General features: G+C 53.3%; 1 protein-coding gene across 4 annotated transcripts in view; it reads right to left on the bottom strand.

Moving 5' to 3' along the window:
- TSPAN9 (tetraspanin 9) overlaps window positions 1-24,436 on the bottom strand; it is a gene marked incomplete at its 5' end in the record, with an annotated part of 208,255 nt that overhangs the window by 7,554 nt on the left and 176,265 nt on the right. For all 4 annotated transcript variants that reach the window (XM_081081407.1, XM_081081408.1, XM_081081409.1 and 1 more), the window contains one exon: window positions 280-471. In XM_081081407.1, coding sequence (XP_080937533.1) covers window positions 280-471 — 192 coding nt within the window. The remainder of the gene's footprint in view (window positions 1-279; window positions 472-24,436) is intronic.

The raw sequence follows: 24,436 nt of genomic DNA, 5'->3' as shown, positions 1-24,436 counted from the left end.
ACAGGCAACAGCCAGCCAGGGCTTCCCAGGTATGGAGAGGCTACCTACTTCTGAGGAAACCCAGACAGGTCGGGGAGGGGCATTAAGTGGACACCAGTCAAGGAGTGAGAGGGACAACTAGGGCAGGGATAGCGGGGAAGAGGGGAGTGATTGGGCCAAGAACATCCTGGAAGCAATCTCCTGGGCTGTTAGCTGATGTTCCCAGGCCTTGCCTGTCACTGTGGCCCAAATGCAGGGTGATCCAGAGTTCAGAGGGTTGGGGGTATGGGTCCAACTTACACTGAGGAGGAGGCACTTGTTTTCCTTGATGGCCCCCAGGCAGCCCAGGAAGCCCGTCACCATGACAATGGTGCCTATGGCGATGACTAGGTTGGCTGCAGACAGCGAAGGGAAGCTGGGGGAGAAGGTGGCAAAGTTGCCTTGGGACACGGAGAGCCAAATGCCCACTCCAAGCAGCCCACAGCCACAGAGCTGGAGAGAAAGGAAAGCCTGTTAGACTGGCATTGCTCTTGCATTCACCACCAGGGGTCTCGAAAGACTCCATGTCCCCACCCCCAACTCTGAGCCAGGGAAAGGGTGAGAACAGGGCTACTGGTCAAACATGATCACAGCCTCCAATCATGTCAGCTGTGTGACCCAGACAAATCCCTTCCGCCTTTCCATGTCTCAATCCCCCTGTCTGGCTAATGGGGTTACACTGGCTTCACTGGCCTCTAGGGTCACTCTGAGGATCAAATTAAATGAGACATAAGCAAAAGCACGTGACAAACATTGCGGGTCCCAGGTGCAGATGGGGGGCTGCCGTTATTCCACCGGCAGGGGAGAGGTCCCAGCATCCAGGAAGGAGTCCGGGAGGGTGGATGGCGGTCAGGGAAGCAACACGGGCTTGCTCGGGGCAGGAAAAGAATCTCGGAGCCCAGTTTCTCAGAGCCAGACCCTCCAGTGACTGCCCTGTGGCCCTGAGCAGAGGGCCGTTGCCCACTGTTCTCAGAGCCTGGAGAACAAATTTCCCACAGACGGGAAAAGAAAAGGACTGGCTGGGCTGGTTGAGAGCTGACTGAGGGGCTGGCTGAGGTTTAGGACGGAGCAGCCCATCACTGCCTTCACCATCCATCTGTAAGCCAGCAACCAGCCCCATGGGCCCGAAAACCGACTCTTCAACAGCACCCCTGGGGCCGCCGCCGCCACTCGCTTCACCTGGGGAAGCTTCAGTTTCATTGGCTGCAAATCTCCACGTCTGCCTTATTTTATGCTCGATATAGCTGACAGCCCCCTCCCTCCCACAGCCCAGGGGAAGTGTGCTGAATCTGAGAAGCCAATCAATCAGTCAACCAATATTTATTGAGTGCCTCTAGCATGCAGCGTCCGTGCCAGAAGAGCTACAACTGCTTTAGAGGCCTGCCTTCCCTGGGCCTCCACTCGGGCTGGGTGGGAGCAAGGAAAAAGCAGCATCTACCCCTGGCAGTATACACTGGTGCCAAATAAACGGCACAGGCGTTCAGAGGAGGCAGTCACTGTCCTGGTCCAAGATGCCAGTTGGCAGAGACAGTGCCTCAAGGATGGGGGGACTTGGGGCAGGTGGGGGGCAAGGACGTTCCACATAGGGGCTGGGGAGCCAGACATGGATCTGATACCCAGCTCCAGCTGCTCCTGGTTGTGCCACTTGTAAACTCCTTTTATTCTGAATGAGAATAATAGCACCTACTTCCTGGGTTGCTGTGAGAATTTATGTGGAAGCAAGCATGGGAAGTGGGTGGAAGTAGCAGTTCCTGGTGCCGAAGCCGTGCTGTGACCCAAGGAACCAAGCTCAGAGAGGAGACACAGATATGCCAGTAAGACAGGCAGCCCGCAGCCCCAAACTGAGCCCCTCCTTAGTAAGTGCCAGTCCCCTTTCGAGTGCGGGAGGAGCTGGTGAACTGCTCATGAAGTGGGGTTCCCACACAGAATGGGAACAAGCAAACATCTTGCAGAGTTTCAGGCGCTGATGTTGCTGTGAAGAAAGCTAAGGTGGACAAGGGATTAGGAAGTAACTGGGGACAGAGTGGGCAGAGAAAGGTGGCAGTTGCACAGGGACTCAAATGAAAAGGGGAAGTGAGCCACACAAATACCTGGGGAAAGTGTTCTCGCAGAGGGAACGGCCCTGAGGTGTCCAAGTGGCCACAAAAGAGTGAAGGAGGTGACAAGTGGCGGGGGGCGGGGGGGGGGGAGTAGGTGGCGGCAGGGGACCGATGAGACAGGACCTTGCAGGCACCAGCAAAGAAAATGTGGGTGCTGTTCTCAGCGGGGTGGGAAGCCTCCGGAGCTGGAGAGTGACATGATTTATGTTTTCAATAGATCGCTCTGGCTGCCGTTGGGAGAACAGACCATCGGAGGCAATCAGGAGGCACTGCGGCGGCCGGCTGGCCGTGACCTGCACCAGGTGGTTACGGAGGGCTGGTCAGAAATGTCCGACTTGCGATATGTTTGGAAGGTAGTGTTGACAGGGCTTGCTGGGATTTAAAGAGTCAGTAGGACTTTTGTAAATGGGGAAACAAAGGTGATCCAGACTGGGCGTGACAAAGAAGTTGGGAAATTCCCATGTATTACTAAGCCAAAGACTGTTCAAGGAGCATAGGGGATGGGAGTTAGGTAAGTGGAGCGGCTTCCTGGGTCCCCTAACCTGTGGAGAGGGGTCCTGCGCCTCCTATACCCTTCAGCAGCCCCAGGTGGAACTAGGGCAAGGTTCCGAAGGTGTGGGCATACTCAGGCCCTGAGCATCCACCCACCCAATGAATGGGAGCATCCCTAAGCTTTGCCAGGGGAATAACCTTTGCAACCACTAGGTGGCGCTCCAGGCTGGATCAGAACCTCTGGGTTTGCCAGTGAGGTTCTGAAACTTTCATCCAACTTGTCATTGACTTTCTTCAATCTGCTCAGTATCTACGCTGCCGTCTCAATTTTTCTTTCATTAATCATACCATGGAAATTCATGACCTTCATGTTGCAGATTTATGGTTCCTAAAGCCAGACCCTGCAATGAATAAGAGGAAACCCGCTGCTGCGGGCCTCTGGCTACAGGTAGAGGAGCCTACCAAAGAGAGCTGACTTGGGCTCCTGGACCTGCAGGACCCCTATTCCCCTGCAGCTGGGGACACCAGGGTCTCCAGGACCCTCCCCAGAGCTTGCAGTCCCAATGTTAGTAGAGAAGAAACTGCCCTGGCCCTCCCATGCCAGGTATCCATCCTCTAATCTCAGTGCCCTGAGAAGACACCACCAAAGAAACAACCTCGTGTGTCCCCTTGTCCCTTCCAAGGGTGGGACAGCGTCCTGGCTCCCAGAGGGTCGACACAACATGAGAGGAGAAAAATGCTGGGAAGACTCCACCCAGGAGCTAGTGAGGGATGGGGCAGGAGCAAGTAACAGGCCAACATCTGGTGTGTGGCAATGGGCATAAGGGAGGAGTTGACAGCAGAAAAGGTTTGCTGGGCAGGAGGGCAAGAAGACAGGAAGCCAACATCCGAAGGCAGAGCAGGAGCAGGGAGGGTGAGGCAGGAATGGGAGAGGGGAGGAGCAGGGAGGGGAACCACCTCATATGGAGGGTGCCAAGCACAGGAAGGAGGCAAGGTCTGCAATGGCACAGCCAAAGATCAGAGCCAGAGAGCTTAGCTGGTGGCATTCGGGAAAATTCCCTTCCAAATCCAGAGGGTTGTCTCAGCTGAGATGACCGAGCTATAGTCAGCCCAAGGCAGGAAGAGACTGGGGCGAGGCAGAGTGACTCAGGGGGCCGGGATCCAGCCCCTGGTAGCACTGAATGACCCAAGGTCACCAGCCGGGCCTGGTCAGCACCCCTCTCTAAGCAGGAGCTGGCCCACGGACCATCTTGGCAAGCCTTCCTTGCCCCTTCTCCTTCCTCCCAACAACCAAGGGCATTTCTAAATACTTTCAACTCAGGGCTCCAAATAAATCCACATCAAAACTTGAGAAAATGAGTTCTACCCTTGCATTTGCCCATGGCCTGGATCTCTGTGCAGGCTGGGATTTGGGTCTGTTTGGTTCCTCACTAACTACCCAGAGCTGGAACACTGCCTCACCCTTGGCAATGCCTTTGGGTTTCCCTCTGACAGGACTCTCCTGCCTGATTCCTCAGAGGCTGTCTCAGGATCTTCCCCTCACCCTTGGACCCATCCACCAGATGCACAGCGAGTAAGCTGAGGCCCAGTGGGGCCAAGGCCACGCGGGGAACAAGCACTCCAGACTCACCTCCTTTATTAGGCCTGCTGTAACTAGCCAATATCCCCAGGGCATTTTCCCTCGTCTTCAGTTCAAAGCATATTGATTTGTAGTTTTAATACATGCTTCTTCCATGTAGCCTTATGTATTTTTCATGCAGGCATCACATTTCTCTGGGGATGAGGACCATAATTTCCCCTTCAAACCAAATTCCTTCCTGAGCTTCTACCCCCACTTACACACCGCTCAGAGCTCAGGGACAGCCACTCCAGGGTCCCTGCATAACTGCCACAGCCTCTCCCCCTTGTGGGGGGGGGGCCTTGTCAGGGGTGACCTCCTACGCCAGCGCTGGATCCAGAGCTGAGCCCACAGGGATCAACCTTCTGTGTAGACTGATGCCCACCCTCATTAAAGCACCAGCACTTCCAGGGCCAGGTTCATATCTCTTCCCCCACAGGGCCCAGAACATGCTACGTAAATATGGATGGATGGATGGATGGACGGACGGACAGGCAGATGGATGGGTGGACGGGCAGAAGGACAGATGGGTGAGTGGGTGGATGGATGGACGGACAGATGGATGGATGGATGGATGGATGGATGGGAGGGTGGGGAGAGCCTGAGCAGGAGACAGCCTGGGAATAGCACCAGACTCAGACACACAAACCCACCTGGAAAAGAGGGCCCCATTCACCCCCACTTTGTTACATCTAGAATGAATCTCAGTGCCCCAATTTACCCGCCTCGGCCCCTCATTGGCCTGTAAGTCCCCCCTGGGGCCCTTCACACCCTCTGGCTATTTCACTGGCTGCCTCATGTGTCTGCAGAGCCCCAGCCCAGACCAGCCCCTGGGCCCCCATCAGCCTCATCCCCTCTTTATTTTGCAGGAGCTTTTCAAACACCAGGTCTCAGCACTCCCCAATGCTCTTTATGAGCCAGAGCCAAGCACAATGTTTAATGGCATTTAATAAATTAGTGGATGTGGAAAATAAAAAAGAAAACCAAAGTGACTTTAATTTCACCGCCTGACATGTGGCTAGCAATGATCTTGCCTGGCCCGGGAGAAGCCGGCCTGCCAAGAACTTCATCACTGGGAGAAAGGACCATACGTCAGCGCCGGGAGTGGGGCTGCTACATTGCATTTCTAATGCCCGTTGCCTCCAAGGGGCGGCTGCAGCTCATTCATCGCCACAGCTGTAAAGGGGGTGGAGGGTGGACAAGGCTTCTAATGCTGCACGGAGCAAAAGGACAGGACAGAATCGCAAAGATGTCTCTGCCAAAGCCACCAGCAGGCAGGAGGATCAGAGCACAGAGCGGGAGGTGCCTCTCAGTGAGAAGTCTCCCCCGTGGGAGCTGTCCCTGGCCCCGGGCCGTCCAGCCTCTCCTTGAGCACCCCAGGCTCCCAGTGCTCACCATCCCACCAGATGCTCCATTCCATTTATGCACAACTCTAACAGGTCAAGAATTCTTTTCTTTTACTTAAGAATCTACTCTCCGATGGCTAACATGCCTCAGTTCTAGTTTTGCCCGAGAGGCCCGCCCAGAACAGGTGTGGCAGGCCTTGAAATATCAGAAGGCCGGTATCTAACATTCCTGCTCAAGTCTTCCCTGGCCTAGTAAAGGGCTCTGAGATCTTCCACCTCCTCTGAGTCACCTTCCACTGCTCACCGCTGTCCCAATCTGAAAGTTAGAGTCCAGCTATGGAAGGACCAACACAGAATATACAGACACCACTCTCCCCTCCTACACTCTGAGCTCTATACTCCTCATAATCCAGCCTAAGCCTTCACTGCCTTGGCTGGAAGCCATAGCACAAGTTTTGCTCACATTAAGTTTGTGCATCATTTAACACCAAATTACATGATTCCTTGGTCATTCTTTTTTTGACCCCACACTTTCTCTCAAAGCCTCCAATGTCTTCACAACTTCAGTTCACAGCCCCCAGTATCATCAGCTTGCACAGGTGCTAGGGAGATCACACCCACATTTCTGAACTGAGTTTTCCTCCAAATAAGCATTACATAAAGCATTTGCATATCTAAAACCCAGTTACAGTCTGATGATTGCAGAATCAGGCTATTTTCCATCCAAGACAGGCCTAGGGGAGAGCATTCCAACGTGGTCAAAGGTGAGGGATGTTGTAGTGGGAGCTGCAAGACTCTGAGGTTAATAAAGCTCTTAAATTCCATGTTTCCAGAGTCCACTTCACTCCAGTGAACCTTGTAGGGGCACTGAGAATGTGGTAACCCCTCCCCAGTTCACCAGAACACCTACCTGTGGAGAGATCCTGTTACAATACCTCTTACAGTCTACAACTCCAGAAAGTTCATGAGGATGACAGTCTGTGATGAGGGAGGTCCCATTTGAGACTTTGAGGACAGCCCTTGCCACCCTCCAGTGGGTTAAGGGCCTGGGCAGGGGGAAATGCCCAGTTTCCAGCAGCCCTGATCCCCAGAGGGCTGCACAAAGGGCCTGGTGCCCTCTGACCCCAGCGGGTGGGATGGGGGATGGGGAGTGGAGGTTGGCTTGCTGAAGCACTCACTGCCCATCTGTTTAGGCTTCCCGGCCTGGCCTCCGCATGGAGGGGATCTGCCCTGACAGAGGCTCACTCTAACCAAGGGTGGGGCCCAGGGTGGCATGGTTCTAGGGACAGGGATAATCTGGGCCTGTCCCTGGGCTTCAGAGGCCAAGGAGTGGTGCCAAGATCAGGGCCAGTCCCCAAGAAGGCTGATGTGCAGACAGTAAGTACGGGGCAAGAACTAGATATGGGAGGAGAGGTGGGTATCACCTGTGCTCTCCCAACACAGCCCCCGTGAGCCCCCGTCTTCCACAGCCATTCCTCTGTCTGGGAGAAAGGCTGGCAGAGCAACAGATCTCACCTCCCCGACCTCCCCCGCCTTCACCTGCACCCAGTTCCCAGGCCATCTGGACTCCTCAACTCTGACAGCAGGACCCAGATCAACCCTCTCAGGTGCCAGCACCTTGCCACCTTCTCACACTGACCTGCAGGCCCATTCCCGATGTGGGGAAATGGAAGAGGAGGCAGAGACAGCTCAGAACCCCCACAGTGCACTCAGAGTGCGACTGAGGCTGCGGGCAGGAACAAAGCCTGAGAAGCAGCCCCCAGAAGGACCACAGAGTGATGTGCAGCTGGATGCCAAAGTGCAGCAGATGATACAAAGCACCTGCCAGCCTTGAAAAGCAGGAGCAATCACTCACCAGCCCATAAACATCGACTCACGCCACAGCCCCAGCCCGGCTGCGCACCTTCTTCCCAGTCAAGCACACTGCAGGCCCAGGCGGGCTGGGCTGGGTGGAAGGAAGAAGGGGCACAGGGTGTATGGGACCCCAGCATTCGCTAGCTCAGTCCAGCCCTCCCTGCTCCTGCGCACTGCTGGCCACAGGAGGATGGAGGCCTTGGCAGCGGGATTCTGCTCAAGGACCTTGGCCGGTCACGCACGGTGGGCATACAGCTGTGTCCCATCCCTATTCGAGAACACACAGAGGAGATGGGGCCAAAACCCCAAAGAGGCAGGGGAAGGACTTCGCAAGAGGGAGGCTGACAGCCTACCCACCGCTGGTGGCTGTTCTCTGAGCTGTTGGGGACTGTCCTCTGCTGAGAAGGCTGGGGGGGGGGGGGGGTTTGACCCTTGGGAAATGTCTTTTCCCCAAACTACGGAACTTGTCAATACACAACAGGAAACAGCTTGGAGCCTCAGGCACTGTTACTGTCAGGCGGGGTGCTAGTGTGGGAAGGGGTGCTCTTTATGGTGGTGCAGCATAAGCTCTCCTTACCTGCAACCCCACGGGCCATGGCTGCCTGAGCTCCTGGGCCCACAGGAGCCATGGGGAGACAGCCTGGGACCACCATGTGAGGCACTGTCTGAACTCCCACGGTCACTATAAATTGGGAGCGAAGGCGCCAAGGACTCAGAACAACAGCTTGTCAGAGGAGCCTGCAGAGGGATTTTCCCATGACTAGCATATTTCTCCTTCCTGCATTTGTTTTATTTTGTGGATCTGGGGAGAAAGACATTTCTGGTAGCATCAAAGCGCGAGTCCATGAAGCCAGGGCTGACATGGGAGAAAGGGATGGGCTTAAGAAACCAACCTCCAAGGATCACATTGAAACTGGGGCCACGTGGGCTTCCCTGAGAACGCAGAACTGCCAAGAGCCTGGGGACTGCGGCGTGCTGTGCGGCTCTGGGGAGCCACCCAGCCTTCTGAGCCATCCCCCCGCTGGAAGACTGAGGCAGGAAAAGCACCTGCCAGCATCAGGAAGACGGCGAGGACGAATGGATTATGCCTGCCGAGCACTCTGTGGTCCTCAGAATATGAATATTGTACACGGTACTGTGCTATTTTTCAGACTCCTTGGAAAATGCAAGGGAACAGGACAAGGATACCTTGAATTCGCATCACATCTTCCTGGGAAAGCGCTGAAATAATCTGCGAGACTACAATCCATCCTACAGAATGGGGAGCAAGGCCCATCCTCCCCGTCTGAGAAAAGGAGCCCCACCTCCAGAGGTGAAAGAAAAAGTCAGAGTGAAAATCGTCCACTGCTGGGTGCTTCTCAGTGGGGCTGCCTCTGCCCGGCCATCACATAATTGAGGCCCCTTTAATAAATAAATGAGAACGGTATTCGGCAGGTTAAGTTCAGCAAATCACACTCCGTAATTACACATATAGATATCAGGAAAGATCTCGGCTGACAACCAGGTCCATCTCTGGCTGCAGGACAGCCACCCCCACACACCTTTGCTACGCATGATTGGCCGTTTCTCTAAGGAACCCATGCCCATTATTATTTATACCGCCAGCCAGGAGAGGAAGACACAGGCCAGGTAAGTTCACCAACTTACGTGACAATCTGAGATCCCTCCCCACCCTGGGTCAGGCTCTGCCCATCTCTCCATCCCACCCTCCTGGTAGAACAGGAGACCATGGCCCACCCTCTACTATTTGACACATGCCCTGCAGTTCAGGTGACGCTGCTGAAAGCTGCCTGCCCACAGTCTCATCAGATGAACCTGTGCAAGGTCACAGAGCTCGTCCACAGAGGAGCCATGCGTTGCTCCCACCCACAGCCTGACTTGCCCCCTTAACCTCTTGATGCTGCGCTGCTGGGACAGTACAGCACCAGCGCTCGTGAGCACCAGCCACACGCCAGCATGGTGCTGAGAGCTTTGCCTCTTCTGCTTTATTCAATCCTCCCAACCCAATGACGGGGTTGTGGGCAGATTATTTTTGTCCTCCTATTTTATAGATGAGAGAAAAAGGCACAGAGAGGCGCAGCGGTGAAGGAACACAGGAAACCTGACTGCAGAAACCACTATGCCCCACTGCTTAGACCTGGGTCATCCCTAATAGGCCAGAAAGGTGTGACCTAGGCCTGTCCCTCCTGGAGAAAGGAAGGCTAGTGGGGTGTCACGGGTGTGAGCGAGCCTCTGTGGCTGGGACGCCTACCTGTAGACCAGGAGGGCAGGAAATAAAAGTTGTGACAGAGATAATAACAGGGGTGGTGATGCAGTGCTGGTGCGGGTGACGGTGGTGACGATGAGAATAATACGACGAAGCTAGCACTTATTGAGCCCATATTACATGCCATAAACTGTGTCAACCCCTTTCCACAAAAACCGCACAAGTTACTGTATTTCCCCCACTTTGCAAATGGGAAAACGAAAGGATCAGAGGTTAAGCACGTTGCCTAAGTTCACACCTGGAGTCAGTAGACCTGGGATTCTAATCCAATTTGCTGTGACTCCGAACCCGGTGACTAATCTCTCTGTGCCTACTACACACAGACCCAGGGAAATCCCACCTTGTTTCATTAAGCATTTTTCAACACCTTTCTAGCCTAATCTGAGTCCAGGGAGGTGGGAATGGGTGCCCAAGAGTACAGGACCCAGAAACACAGATTCCCTGGCTGGTCAGTGAGAAAACCGCGAACTTGAACCTGGTCTACCTGGTTCCGAGGCCAGGAAGCAAGCATAGCCCCAGCTGGGAGTGGGAGCCACGGTCCAGGCCTTAGGTGCCTGGCTGGCGAATGACAGCGGGAATGGCGGTATTGGGGAGCAGAGAAGGTGGCAAGGACAGCGAGTGAGTGGAGGGCACCTATTTTGGGGAGGGGTGTGTGTTCCGGTGTACATGTGTTGGGCGGGGGGCAGTTTTCAACCAAGGCAATCTGCCTACTTCACTGATTTTACCAGAACTGTGAAAACTGTTGGCTATTCCTCTGCAAGAAGAAGCAAGAAGGAACAAAACAAACTAATTTGGTGATTAACTGACCTGTTTTTGCACCTACATTTCCACAAAACAGGAGAGCTTGTTGAAATGATCACAACCCCACGCCATACATATTCTGGAGAGCATTTTCACAGACACGACTCAGGCACACAGTCCCACAGACTCCCGGGGGCTTGCCACCCCCTTTTACAGATGAGGAGGTTGCAGCTCACAGGAGCAAAGCCCTCATCTCCACACGCCTGTGGGAAGCAGGGACACAAGGACTATCCGCATCTGACCCAACGGGGACCAGAGCAACTCAAAGACTTCCTGCTTTCCGGAAAGGAACGACAAGGAGGGCCTGGCTGATAACTGCTCATTAGACCAGCAGCAAGGGTCTGAGGGGTGCTGCTGAGCAGGCACCAGGGTGCCATGGTGGCACACAGGAGTAAAAGACAGGGCCCCTCCTCCAGGACATCCAAGCCAGCTGGACCAGCAGTTCTAGGCAAATAAGCCACCACAACACACATGAGCATGAGCATATGGGCCAGTGCTGGACATCCGGGTCAGGGAAGGCTGGCGACCATGCTGGCCGTGGATCCAGGTACACCAGGTGCAAGTTCTCGGTTCCCTCATTACCATCGGGGAATCTGGAAACCAATTCCTAAGTGCTGGATTTTAAATGGGGAATTAATTGTACCTACCACATAGAGTTGTCATCAAGAGTAAATGAGATTCATGGAAATAAACTTCCTAGCACGGCACCCTGTACAAAGCCATAAACGGGAGTCGTTATTAGTATTTATGGCCTGCAGTCCTCATTCACCCAGATTGCTGGGAACAGGCAGAGTCCCTGTAACAAGGGGCTGGCAAGAGAGGTCCTGCCCGCTGGAGCCCAGCAGTTCCCAGCCACAGCCACACTCCTGCAGTGGCCGCGCAGCACACATCCGCCCAGACATGCGTTACTCACTCCTCGTCCTCCCAGTCCCCAGCCACCCATCTCCGGGAGGCAGCTTGCTTTCTCGACTTGCGAGCCTGCTTTCTTTTGGCAGGGAGCTGCTGCCGTCTGCGCTATGGACCATAAAACAAGTTTTCATCAATAAATTAAGATAAGCGGAAAGCTAGCTCAGGAGGAGGCGGGCTGAGGCAGGCAGGCGGGTGGGTGAGAAGTCACTCTGTGACCCAGAAGGGACCACAGTGATTCCAAAGCAAGACTGGGGCTGACAGGCTCCTCTCCCTGGGCTCCAGGGGTCCCCCTGGACCTGTGCTTCTCAGAGAAGGGCACTCAGGTCACCATGCCTCTCTCGGGTCCCGTTCTATCCCTCGAGGCGGATTAGTGTCAGTCACAGGTAAAGCCAGGCCTCAGCAATACCCTGAGCTGAAATAATGATCCCTATCACTGCATTAGACTAGCTAAATCTAACCAGACACTTGCCTGCCCAATCACTAACACTAGTAAGCAGCCTCTAAAAATAAAATCGTTCTCACAGAGCTTCCGCACGCCTCAGTGTGAACCCCCGGGCCCCCCAAATGCACCTTCCACACCTCTCCATGTCTTGCTCACAGCATCTCCCCCACCCAAAAAGTCTTCCTCTTTTCACTGTTCTCAGTCCAACCCAGAGCCTCCAAGGCCCCGTTGACAGCCCACCTCCTCCTCCAGGCTGGCCAACCCCACCCTGCCCCCACCTAACCCCCTGCAGCGGCTCTATCTGACCACCTCAGCCACAGAACCTCTCCCACCTGGCCAGTCCTGACCTCTGCTGGCATGTGTCCGGCCTACACACAGCTGCACAGGCAGGCAGCTCCCTCCACCCCTCTCTGTATTTCCCTGGCATCAAGCTCAGTGGGGGGCACAGAGAGGCCCTTGTTTACCAACAGCTAGGTATCGACTGAGTGAGCCCAAGTGAAGGAGGGATGTGGGACACAGGCTAGGTAAGTTTCGGCTCAGCCACAGGCAAGCCTCCCCACCCCTGTGCAACGGTACACAACCCTCCAGTCCCTGACGCTCATAAATAGGCCGGAGCATATGGCAGGAGAAGGGCCATCTGTCTGTCCACCACCACACATGGAGAGGCGTGCAGCTCTGCATATGCTATGAGTTGATGGACAGAGCGGCGTGATGAACCCCAAATGGTCCACACACTGGCCACATGCTGGGAACAGCCGGGAATCGTGGGCGAGTCGATTCACTCCTCCGAACCTCAGTTCCCCCACCTATAAAACAAAAGGTTGAACCTAATAACATGCCAGACCCCTTCCAGCCCCAAGGTCCCAGGATCCACTTCTGCTCATCCTCACCCTGGCTGTGTGAGAGGTAAGATGACAGCACCTGGTCCACTTTACATGATGGCTCGGGGCTGCAGGGCCACCTGTGAGCTGGGAGGTTGGAGCCCACCCTGTGTCGCCAAGAGTGGCCCCACTTCCCTCGGGGAAGGGAAAGTGTCAGGCCCTGGGCTGGGCCTGAGAAGTGTTGTGTGATATACCCTCATCCCCTGTGTGGTGACATCGTGATCCAAACCCCCCAGGTAAGGAAATGGGAGGCTCGGAGATGAGACTGCTCAGGGTCCCACAGTCAAGGCCAGTTCAGCACCAGGCCTCAGGAGCCGAATATTTAAATACACCCAAGCAGAGGGAGCCGCGGGCAAGGTTTCAGACGACAATGATATTAATCAAGGCTGCTAATTAAACCCCACCCTGGATATAAATCAGAATTGATTCACTTCTGAGTTGGGGCGCTGCCCATACCTGGAAGGAGCAGAGTCACGGGAGGCCTTTGAGCAAGTCCAGGCTGGGGGGCAGCCTCGCTCTAAATCAGATCCCAGTGGCCCTCCCCCTTCCCCTCCACACCCACTCCTACACCACACACACTCGCGCGCACATACAAAAACATACACACATACACACGTGTGCGCGCACACGGATAAGCACTCCCTCCACCCAGACCCAGAGGGGAAAGTGATGCCATTTTATAAAGGGCAAACAGGAGGAAATAACCTGTATGTTAAATTGTGAGCTGGCAGGTGGAGCTGAGAACAAAGTTCAATGAACGGAACAGAAACATATTGACAATAGCAAAAGAAACAATTACTACGCATTTTCATACGAGATCCTGAGGAATAAATTTGCTCATGCTTTTGCTTATTCAACAGAAAAAGAAAAAAAAAAGAGCAGTAGCCAGGGAGGGTGAAGAGACAGCAGAATGCAGACGCTTGCACTTTGTGGCTCATCATTTCCCTTAAGCTCTCCAAAGAGTGGGAGATACAGGCCGGCACAGGAGTCAGAAGAAATAACATTGTGAGTGGAGAGATTTAGGGGTGCTGTCTCCACAAAATAGACACCCTCAAATTAGCACGGAGAGAGGCTGCTCCCATCCACGTGGCAGCTTTGCATCTTTTGAACTAGACATCACTAAGAGAGAGAGAGAGAATATTTTACTTGGAGATGGGACCTTTAAGGTTCGTGGCTCCGGCTGCTCAGGGGGCTACAGTCTGGCTTCATTTCAGAAAGACTCTCTTTTGCAAAAGCGAACTCCAAGACAGTCCTGTGGGAAGGGGTATGATCCCACGTAAGAGGTTCAACAGTCTTGCACAATAACATGCGATCAGTCTCCGGGCATGGTCTTGGGAACACGGGAAGCACAGGACTCATGTGGGGATCTTGCCCCCTGCACTAGGAGCACCAGGATGGTGGTCACGGTTCAGACCTCCTTTTCCTTGGAGTCACCTGCACTCTGAACAGCGTCATCTAGATCAGCAAGTCCGTCCAGTCTCCTGAAATGTGCTTCTCCATGTGTTCCTTATGTTGGGGACATGTTCCTCCACCTATTGTTCCACCCAGGACTTAAAACTTGGCTCTGTGGCCAGCGGTTAAGGGTGAGGCTCTGGAGAAAAGGCCTGGGTTCTGAACCCCAGCTTTGCCCCCGACCAGATGGAACCTTGGGCCAGGTGACCTCAGTGACACCAACTCCACCTGTGTAAAATCGGGGGCACAGGAGTCAGAAGAAATAACATTGTGAGTGGAGAGGTTTAGGGGTGCTGTCTCACCAAAATATATGCAGTACTTACTTACAAGATTGTTGTGAGAATTAAATAGGATAAAACGTCTAAAGCTTTTGAACAAGATCACGGCCTAAATCAGAAATGTGCACTACCACCATCATGACTGTGACCCTCATCCATCTCAAACCCTTCAGCCACCTCCCTGCAAATCTCCTGCACCCACCCCTGCACTCCCACCGGGCAATTGTTGGCCTCCTCTCTCTGGCCTGAGGGCTGGGAAGCATCCCACTTGGTGCCCGCCTCGCTCTGTCACCACCACAATGGAAACGCTCCCTGGAGCACAGAATGCATCCTCTCCCAGGCCCTGGGGGCTCCTGCAGCCCAGGGACACCACTGGAACCCCTCAGCACGGTGCTCATCTGAGACTCACAAGATCCTCTCTTCATTCCCATCATGCTGCTACCCCTCCACTGGCTCTTTCCCCACCAGCCATGCCCTCCCTCCACCTCTTACCACTGGGCATTGCCCATCCTTCCCACAAAGGGTCTGTGCCCGCCCCCCCCCCCCGCCCTGCCTTCCACCTCTGTGCACCAGAAGCACCTGCCACCTTCTCACAGCCCTTAAGACAGTTTGCCCTACAGATGTTCAGTCCGTGCTGGTTTTTCCAAAGTCACTGTCACTTCCATCTCCTACGGTGCCTCACACAGAGCAGACTTTCAGGAGATATTTTTTAAGTTGAACTCTGTGTGAGACAGGAAGCTCCGCAGCATGGGACTAAGACGGTACCACTTGTTCTGTGCAGCACCCGGCTAGTACCCCGCAGAAAGGATACCTCCACTTATGCTCTCAAGGACCATAAGGGTGAAGCAAGCCCCACTTCCATGAGTACCAACTTCACCCAATTCTTCAGTGGCACAGAAATGTTGTTATATCAAATGCAGCTATTTCCTCATCTCGACCCTAAGGCGTGTGATCACAGGGACTATATGCCTCTTCTGTGTGGCTCATTCATGCCCTCATCTTGCTTACTTTCCACAGTCATGATTAAGCACAAACTACACCAAGAACCATGTTCAGCAGTGCTGAGACCTCCCAGGACCTCAGGGTGCTCTGAGGGGCTGCCCGACTGACTGCCTCAGGCACAGGCTGAGCAGCCCCCTCTCTGGGCTCCAGCTCACACATCCACTTGCCTTCTGTCTTATTACCTCCACTTGGATGCCTCGTGGGGTCTCACACTTGCAAGGTGCACAATGGAAATGCTGGTGTTCAAGCCACAGAACTCAACAGTCACCAGTGACTCTTTGCCCTCCTTCGTGTCCCACATCATCCACCAGCAAGTCCTGCCAGTTCTCCCTCCAATTTCTATCTCAGTCTTCCATTTCTCTCCATCATCCCTGCTACCACCATCACTTCCTGTTTCCTAGCTGCCACTCCTGCCTTTCTACAACCCATTCTCCACAGAGCAGCCAGAGGGTCCCAGCCCCGCCCGTCATTCTCCACATTTCCAGTGGTCCCCCTTCACATGCAGAACAAACCCCAAGTCCCTTCCCATGGCCTACGAGACCCCCACGATCTGGCCTCTGCCTCCATGTGTCCTTTGTCCAGAATGTTCTTCCTCAGGTAATCACATGATTGTTCATTCCTACCTTTCAAGTTTCCCTTGCTTCCTTCCCATCTTGTATGACAATCTGTTATTACTCTGTTTATTGTTGTCTGTCTTCCCTACTAGAATGTGAGCTCCGTGAGGTTAGAGATTCCTGACTTGTTCCCTGTGCATTCCCCACAGTGCTGCACTGTGGGAGCTACATGGCAAAGGCTCCACCCAATCTGTGGAAGGGCGGGGTGGAGGGAGGGAGGAGCCCAGGACTTGGAACTCTTCGGTCCCAGAGAACTTTCCTCTAGAATGGCATTTAGTGTCTATGGATTCCACTGCTCAGGCACCACCAAGATCCTGGGAATGATAGCAGGGCGCAGAGTTGCAGCACAGAGAAAATGCTGCAGGATATGAAAGCTTTGACAAGTAAGAACAAGAAGGAACATGGACTATAATGTCAACAGACTCATGTGAGTTAAAACCCCTGCCCTGGCTGTGCAACCTTAGGGAAGCACCTTAGCCTCTCTAGGCCTTAATTTCTCATTTCCAAAACGGAGGCAGCAATACCAAATTCATAAGCTGCATGAGCACAGTGCCTGGTAGAGAGTGGACACTCACACACAATTCTCTTTCTCCAAGGATGTGGAGGTTCAGAACCACATACTCTTTCTAATTACACAAGTCCATGCTCCTGCTCCCCAGATAGTGGGATGTCACGGTGTCACCACCACTTATTTGTCAGCCACCTCATCTAGGCTCTCACCTAAAGGACAAGAGGCAGTGGGGGGGCATCTACAACACTCTGGCACAAGCACTCAGAATCCACTGAATATCTACTGGGAGTCGCCAAGGGAAGTCGCCAAGGGAAGTCTGCTCCCAGCCCCGGCCATCATTCTCCACAAGGTTTGGGAGAAGATCCTGGGAGCAGGCACTCGGCTGCAGGGCAGGGCCAGGGGCGGGGGTGGGAGGGGGCAACCTGGTGTTTTTCAACACTGCTTGGGTCCTAGGGTTACCCCAAGCTCCTTGCAGCCTTAGTGGGAAGGGGGGAAATGAGGATAAGAACCAACTTGCCTAACAACTTGTTTTCAGATGCCAAACAGCACCTCAAAACCCAGGGAAGGGGTCAAGGCTCCCTCTGTCCTTAGTCCCTGAAGAAGATGACAATCTACAATGCCCAAGCCAGAATGCTCACTGAGGTCTCTCTCCATCTAGGAGGAGAGGGCACCAGGGAAATTTCGAGCCCCAGAATATCTCCTTAGGCGGGGAGGACATATCGTGGGCCACAGAACTCAGCACTCAGACACAACAGGAATCTTGCCAAAGCGTTCCCTTCCTAACCCCCAAAGCCTGTGGGCTGGGACACCAGGGTGCAAGTTCAGCCCGAGGCAGAGTGAAGCTGCACCTGCAGATGGCTCAGCCCTCAGCTAGCCCTTGGGATCCTGTCCTTGCCAAGACTATCCCAGTGTCCCTCCCCTCCTTGCCCCCTCAATTACTCCTTCTGCAATGGCTTTTACCTGCCATTCCCATGCTCAGGAGCGGCACCAGCTCCCACTGCCCACAGGAGCCCAAACCCTCCGGCCTGACAGTCAAGGTCCCACATGAGCTGGCCACAGGCTCATCTCCCGCATACGCCATCGTGAGCCATTTCACTCCAGCACCATGGAGCGGCGCGTTCCATCATCATCAAGCATCCCCTTGCTTGGGCCAAGCCTGTCTGGAAGACCACCGCTTCTCCTGACTCACCCCACATGACCACTAAGATCTTCCTCCTTCAGAGGTATCTTGCTCTGATGAAGAGCATAAAAACCCCAAAGAAATAAAATCCAATGCTCTCCATTTCTGGGCACCTGCAGCCTAAGTCCTCTGTCCAAAGTCGCCTGACTTGTCACCCTTGGTGGTTAGAAAGGAGCTGGGGCAGCAGGTAAAAAGGCACTCAGATGGGGACAGTCAGCAGGCTAGTTCCGGAAACCCTGCTCAGATGCCAGCAAGAGGGGAGATGGGAGGCAGCAGCAGAGGGGCCTGGCTTTTAACAAGAGAGCTTGTTGGGGATAATGTATTCCCGCAGTGTCTCAGCGGGTTTCAGCTAGTTGAGTCTATAATGGAACAAGCAGTCACTGTTGTTCTTGGATGCCACGGCTCCGTGACGGGGGAGTAAGCGCCACAGAGACAGCAGCCATAAAGCAGAGAACAGCCCATGGGAGGGGACACTCCGCAGGGACCAGGTTTTACAGTCCTAGAAAGAGGAGGTTCCAAGAAATCCAAGAGCATGGACTATGAATCACAGGGGGAAGTAGAGTTGGAGCCTCAGCTCAGGGAAGGAAGGGGTCAGACTTGGAGGAGAAAGCCAGGCCAGAACCCCAGGCACTTGAAGGCGAGGGGCTGGCAGCAGGGAACTACCTAACATTGGCCCAGAGACCTTGGTAGGCAGGGCTAGAGACCTACCCTTACTCTGCACAAAGGGTGAGGCACTGGGTGACCTCAGGGGAAGTGCTCTGCTTTTACTTACAAAAGTCCCTGGGATCGTGGTGGGCCAGGGTCTCCTTACTCAGACCACAGAGGAAGTGGACAGATGGGGACTGGTACATGTTGCCTGCTTGGCACCTTTCACCAACTCACCCCTGATATTGAGCAAAGCCAGGTTCCCTGGGCCTAAGCTACTTCCCGAGGAGAGGTCTTTCTCTCCTCATTACCTAAAGGGCAGTCCCAGAACAGTCCTCCCTGTGGGACAGCCTGGTCCGAGAGAGGGCCACACAGCAGGTCCAGACTGCACTTCAGGAACTGGCCCTCCTTGCATGGACCTTCTGGAAGTCCAGCCCCATGTCAGCTGCGGCTCTGCTTCAGGCAATGCGGAGTGGTCATGCCTTTGGGGTTCTTCTACGGTCCCCCTAGAAGAGTTAACTGGCCTCAAAGTCAAGATCAGGGGCGCCGCTAGGGAGCTTATCTGACCTCCTGAAGGGATTAGCACCCGGCTCAAGAAATGCCAATCAGCCAACAGGGCCGAATTTAACCTTGGCTATCCCTCCCAACCCTCGCCAGGGCACTCTCAAAATCGACAATTACGCTAGAGGCAGCTCTCGCTAAACCTCGTCATCGACTATTTATAACCCATTCGCCTTCTGGGGGGAACTAGACACCTCCCATCACAGTGAGGAGCGGAGCACCAGGCATGTGGCCTTGGCCTCAGGGACCCCTCTGTGCTGGTCTGCTCCTGCCAGGACCCTGCAGGAGCACCTTCTCCCAGTTCCCAGTGGCTCTGCCCAGTCACCTCTGAGGGACGGAGTGCCTCACTCAGCAGGGTCTTACGCCTCCTGTGAAGACCCCAGACCTACCATCGAATGCAGCTCAACTCCTCCAATCTCTCCTACCAGCTCACCCATAGGACTCAAGACTTGACTGTCTCACTCCGCCAGCTGCTGGCTCCCCCAACAGCTCTCTTCCCTCTTTTTTATTGTTTAATCACCTCCCTGGCTCCTGAAAACCCAACAAATCTGAAGAACCAGCAAAACCACAAAAGGGGTGGGAGTGGGACATTTATGCAAATAAGCCTTGAATGGGGAACAGGTCTAGTCCCTGATGCAGGTCTCCCCACCTTCAGTAAAAGATGTGGGTGAATGAACAATAAATTGTGGTCCATTCAGACAGTGGAATATTATTCAGCACTGAACAGAAATTAGCTATCAAGCCATGAAAAGACATGGGGGAACCTTAAATGCATATTACTAAGTGAGAGAAGCTAGTCTGAAGAGGCTGCATACTGTATGATTCCAACCATAGGACATTCTGGAAAAGGCAAGACTAGATCAGTGGTCGCCAAGGGTTGGGGGGGTGGGGGGTGAATAGGTAGAACACAGAGGACTTTTAGGGCAGTGAAAGTACTCTATATGGTTCTGTAATGGAGGATACATGTTATTACACATTTGTCCAAACCCACAGAATGCACACCAACAGTGAATCCTAAGGATAACTATGAACTTTTGGCTATGATGTGTCAATGTAGGATCACCCTTGGTAAAAAAAAAAAAATAAATAAAAAATAAAATATATATATATATATATATATATATATATATATATATACACACACACACACACACACACACACACACACACACGGACACACACCATTCTGGTGAGAGATGTTGATAACGAGGGAGGCTATGCATGTAGGGGGTGGGGAGGGAATATATGGGAAATCTCTGTAACTTCCTCTCAATTTTGTTGTAAATCTAAACCTGATATATATATATATATAAAAGCTCTTTAAAAAAAAAAGGTGGGTGACCAGCTAACAGCTCTGCCTTCAAGGATGTAACTGGCAAGAGCAAGACTGTTCTTCAACTCAAGCTAACTATAAGAAGCAGATGCCCACACTGCAGATATACTAAGAGGGGGTCCAGCTTTGTTCCTATACGGTCTGCACCTCTACTGAGCCTGACCCTCATCTCTGGCCTGGTGAGAATGCTGACTGCCCAACACTGCCATATCCTCAAAGCTTCACTGATTTGCTTCATCTAAAGCAGTGGTTCTCAACCTTCCTAATGCTGCGACCCTTTAATACAGTTCCTCATGTTGTGGTGACCCCCAATTTCATTGTTACAAATTGAACATAATTAAAGCATAGTGATTAATCACAAAAACAATATGTAATTATATATGTGCTTTCCGATGGTCTTAGGCGACCCCTGTGAAAGGGTCGTTTGACCCCCAAAGGGGGTCGCGACCCACAGGTTGAAAACCGCTGTTCTAAAGCATGTTTGTCTAAAAGATACTCACCTTATTCTAAGAGTAACTTAAAGGGAAAGGTTCCCTGACTTCTGGGTTATGGGCTAGATACCCCAAGAAGTACCTTTTGAAAGCTAGTCACTCTTCTGCAGCCAAAAACGGGAAATCCCATTAGTGATTCTATGAAACTAAAACAGGCCCCCTGCTGGCCTTGTCCCTTTGGGGTGGCACAGGGACAATCTCACGAAAATGGTGGCAAAGGGCTGAGTGGGGAGAAAGTGTTAGAGTAAAGTTTAATAATAGAGCTGGGTTGGGCGCAGCCCGTTTCCTTTTTCAGTTGCCCTGACCGGCTGCTCCCATTACGCGATGTGGCTGAGGGCAGGGCAAGTCAGCTGCTGTGGAGACTCAAACCCAGGTCAGCCTGGGGGCCACGTCTCCTCAGGCCACCTCTGTGCAGGGTCCACATGCCACAGTCAGATGAGGCCCATGCACAAACTCACTGGGCTCACCTAACGCAGCCTCTCTATAAAAAGCCGGGAGCTGGCCGGGTAGATAGCCAGGCCGGAAGCTCCAAGGCTGACTGTCCTGCACCCATCGGCCTTCCAGCCCAGCCACGTGCCTTGCCCTCATTGTCTCTCTTGACTGTAGACTGCTATTTTGGGCTCTGGGGGACAAAGGGGAGCTGATGACTGCAGTAAGAAGCCCACATGGTGGGCAGGTTGGCGACAGGGCAGCTGCTGCCCTCTCTCCAGCCTCTCCCCGTCCCTTGGAAACCAACAAATACCATTCACTCAACAGTCAACATACGTGAGTGTATGGCCTGTGCACTGGGCTCCAGGCTCGGTGTTTTAGGTGTATTATTCCATCTACTCTCATACCAGTCTGAGGAGGCAGACTCTATTATCCAAGACCCATCAGTAGGGCCAGGGTCAGCTCCCAGCTTTCTGATTCCTATACCTCCACTCCCCTCAAGGACATCAGAATCATCAAAGAAAGTTCCCAATATTGCAGATGCCCATCAGCATCTCCAGAGTTGTAACCACTCATCTGCCCAGCCAGGACACAGCAGAGAGAAATATCCCCAGGGACACGCTGCCCCTAGAGACCTGGCCTGTTGTGGCCCCTCACCACTTCTCCTCAGGAATGAGCACCAGCATCCCACCCCGATGACGGAGTTCTGGGGGCAGAGCCAGATTCCAATCCCGACCTGGTGCTCTGTGGACCTTTACTATTTTCCACCAAGGCTCAGAGAGATTAAGGAACTTGCCCAGAGAGAGGCGTGGCAAGTCAAATCCAAATCCAAGATCTTAAGCACCAGGCTAGAGTGGATCCTTCATTGGAGCTTGTGTCTGCTCATAGTGGGCTGCGGCTGGTGGGGAGAGTGACTTTAGCCAACAGAGCAGGACGACCGGGCACAGTAGATGTCCCAGATGTTGAGAACCATCCTCCGAGTCCTAGGAGCACTTGGACAGGCAGGACAGATCCACGTGAGCCCCATTTTCCAGATGGGGAGAATAAACAGGGTAGTCAAGCAGCTGGCTCATACAACTATCACAGCAACACAGAGGAATGTAGGACAAACCAGTCTCCCTACGCCAGTCCAGGGCCCACCATGTAGTTCTTCTGGACTGCTCTAAAATAGCTCCATCTCCCACCCCTGTGTCCTCCCCAAAGACAGGTGTCCACTGGCCCACCGAGGGGGAAAGTGACAAGCCCAGCAGCCTGACATGGCCCCACAAGGGAAGGGTCCTCAACTCAGCCCGAGAGGCACCTCTCTCCATTCCCTTCCGTTTAAAATAGGCCACCAGGATGCATGCCAAGATCCAATGCTCTTGGCGAACAGGAGGCTTACACAGGGTGGGGCAAAAATAGGCTTACAGTTGTGAGAACACAAAACACAGAGTTCAGTCTTGTATTATTATTTATTAATCATTATGTTTGTATTTTCCATAGGAACAGCTGTAAACCTGCTTTTGCCTGACCCTATATTTCTGGCTGCGCCCCATGAAACGCTGAACTGGGGAAGGCTTCCCAAACCAACAGCTGACTCTGGCTGTGATGACAAGACGATCCTGAGAGAGTGGGCCCGGGGCCCAGCTAGTGCCCAGCTAGCGGCAGGCTCTCTGCATGAGTACAGTAGGTGGGGCTCTGAGAGCACGCCAACTGCTATACAAGGACACGGCTGGGGGGAGCCCAGGGGGCTGGGATTTCTCCCTGGCCCCAGCAAGAGCTCACACTCATGCAGGCATGTGCGCACACCTGCCGCGGATGAACATTCCTGCATGCCATTCCCTGGCCTGGAATGGGCTTCCCCCTCTGGCTGCCATCACCATTCTATCCAAACGCCGCTCTCGTCTCACCTGCTCCAGGAAGTCTTGCCAGAGGCTCCACCTCTCTCCAGCCACACCGGCACCGAAGGGCACGAAAGCCATGCTGCCCATGGGAATGGGTGTTGGAACTGCAGGTGTTTGGTCTGAGAGGGCTTAGGGGATGTGGCGAGGAACATGGTGCAAGTCTTAAATACAAGAAGGACTGACATGGTTCAGTGTCCGGGCTTATTCTATGAGACTCTGGAGGACAGAATGGAGTCCCCAAGGGTTAGAACCCATGAGATGAAAAATAATCCCTTGGTTGCACTTGCCCAGAACCCAGAAATGACAGACATGGTGGCTGCCACTAGAAGGCTGGGTGGAGACCCCCTGGCCTCCTGCAGGAACCTCTGCTTTGGGGGTGGGGGGGGGGGTGGAGCGGGGGCTGTCCCAGCTACTTCCTGCTCTGTGTTTCCATATTTCATGGGAACTCTCTGAGAGCAGGGTCCTCTTTCTGGTCAGCTCTCCCAACTCAGAGCCCAGTGGGCACTCAGCAGAGTGCCGAGTGTTAATGGTCAAAGTGGGGGCAGGAAGGCAGGCATCCTGGGGTGGGAGGCACTGAGAGCCCACGGTCCGCTGTGTCCTCCTATTCTTTTTTTTTCTATATATTTTGTTAATGATTTCAGAGAGGAAGAGAGAAGGAGAGAGAGATAGAAACATCAATGATGAGAAAGAATCATTGATCAGCTGTCTCCTGCATGCCCGCTACTGGGGATTGAGCCTGCAACCCGGGCATGTGCCTTTGATCAGAATCGAACTTGGGACCCTTCAGTCCCCAGCCTGATGCTCTATCCACTGAGCCAAACTGGCTAGGGCTGTGTCCTTCTATTCTTTATAATTAAAGGTGTCCTTTGGAACAAAAGACTCTCCTCCCACATATACACCTAGAAACTCATCAAAAGGTGAACAGTAGTTATCTCTGGACAACAGCATTATGAGTGATTTTAATTTATGCACTTTTTTACTTCTCCATTATTTCCAATATTCTATAATGACCACATACTAATTCTAAATCAGAAATAAAATTTTTTTAAAAAAACAACTTCTGCCCTGGATGGTATTTCTTAGTGGTTAGAGCATTAGCCCATGGGTTTGATTCCCCGTCAAGGGCACATACCTGGGTTGTAGGTTTGATACCTGGCCCCAGTCGAGGTGTGTGCAGGAGGCAACCAATCGATATGGCTTTCTTACATTGATGTTTCTCTCTCACTCTCCGTGTCTCTCTTTCCCCTCTCTGTCTCCTCCTCCCTCCCATCTATTCTCTCTTAAAAAAAAAAAAAATCGCCGGGGCTGGTTTGGCTCGGTGGATAGAGCGT

The sequence above is a fragment of the Myotis nattereri genome (genome assembly GCF_964212035.1).
Source record: "Myotis nattereri genome assembly, chromosome: 2".
NCBI lineage: Eukaryota > Metazoa > Chordata > Mammalia > Chiroptera > Vespertilionidae > Myotis > Myotis nattereri.
Note: the sequence above shows the minus strand (reverse complement) of the source record. Positions and strands in the feature narration are given on the sequence as shown.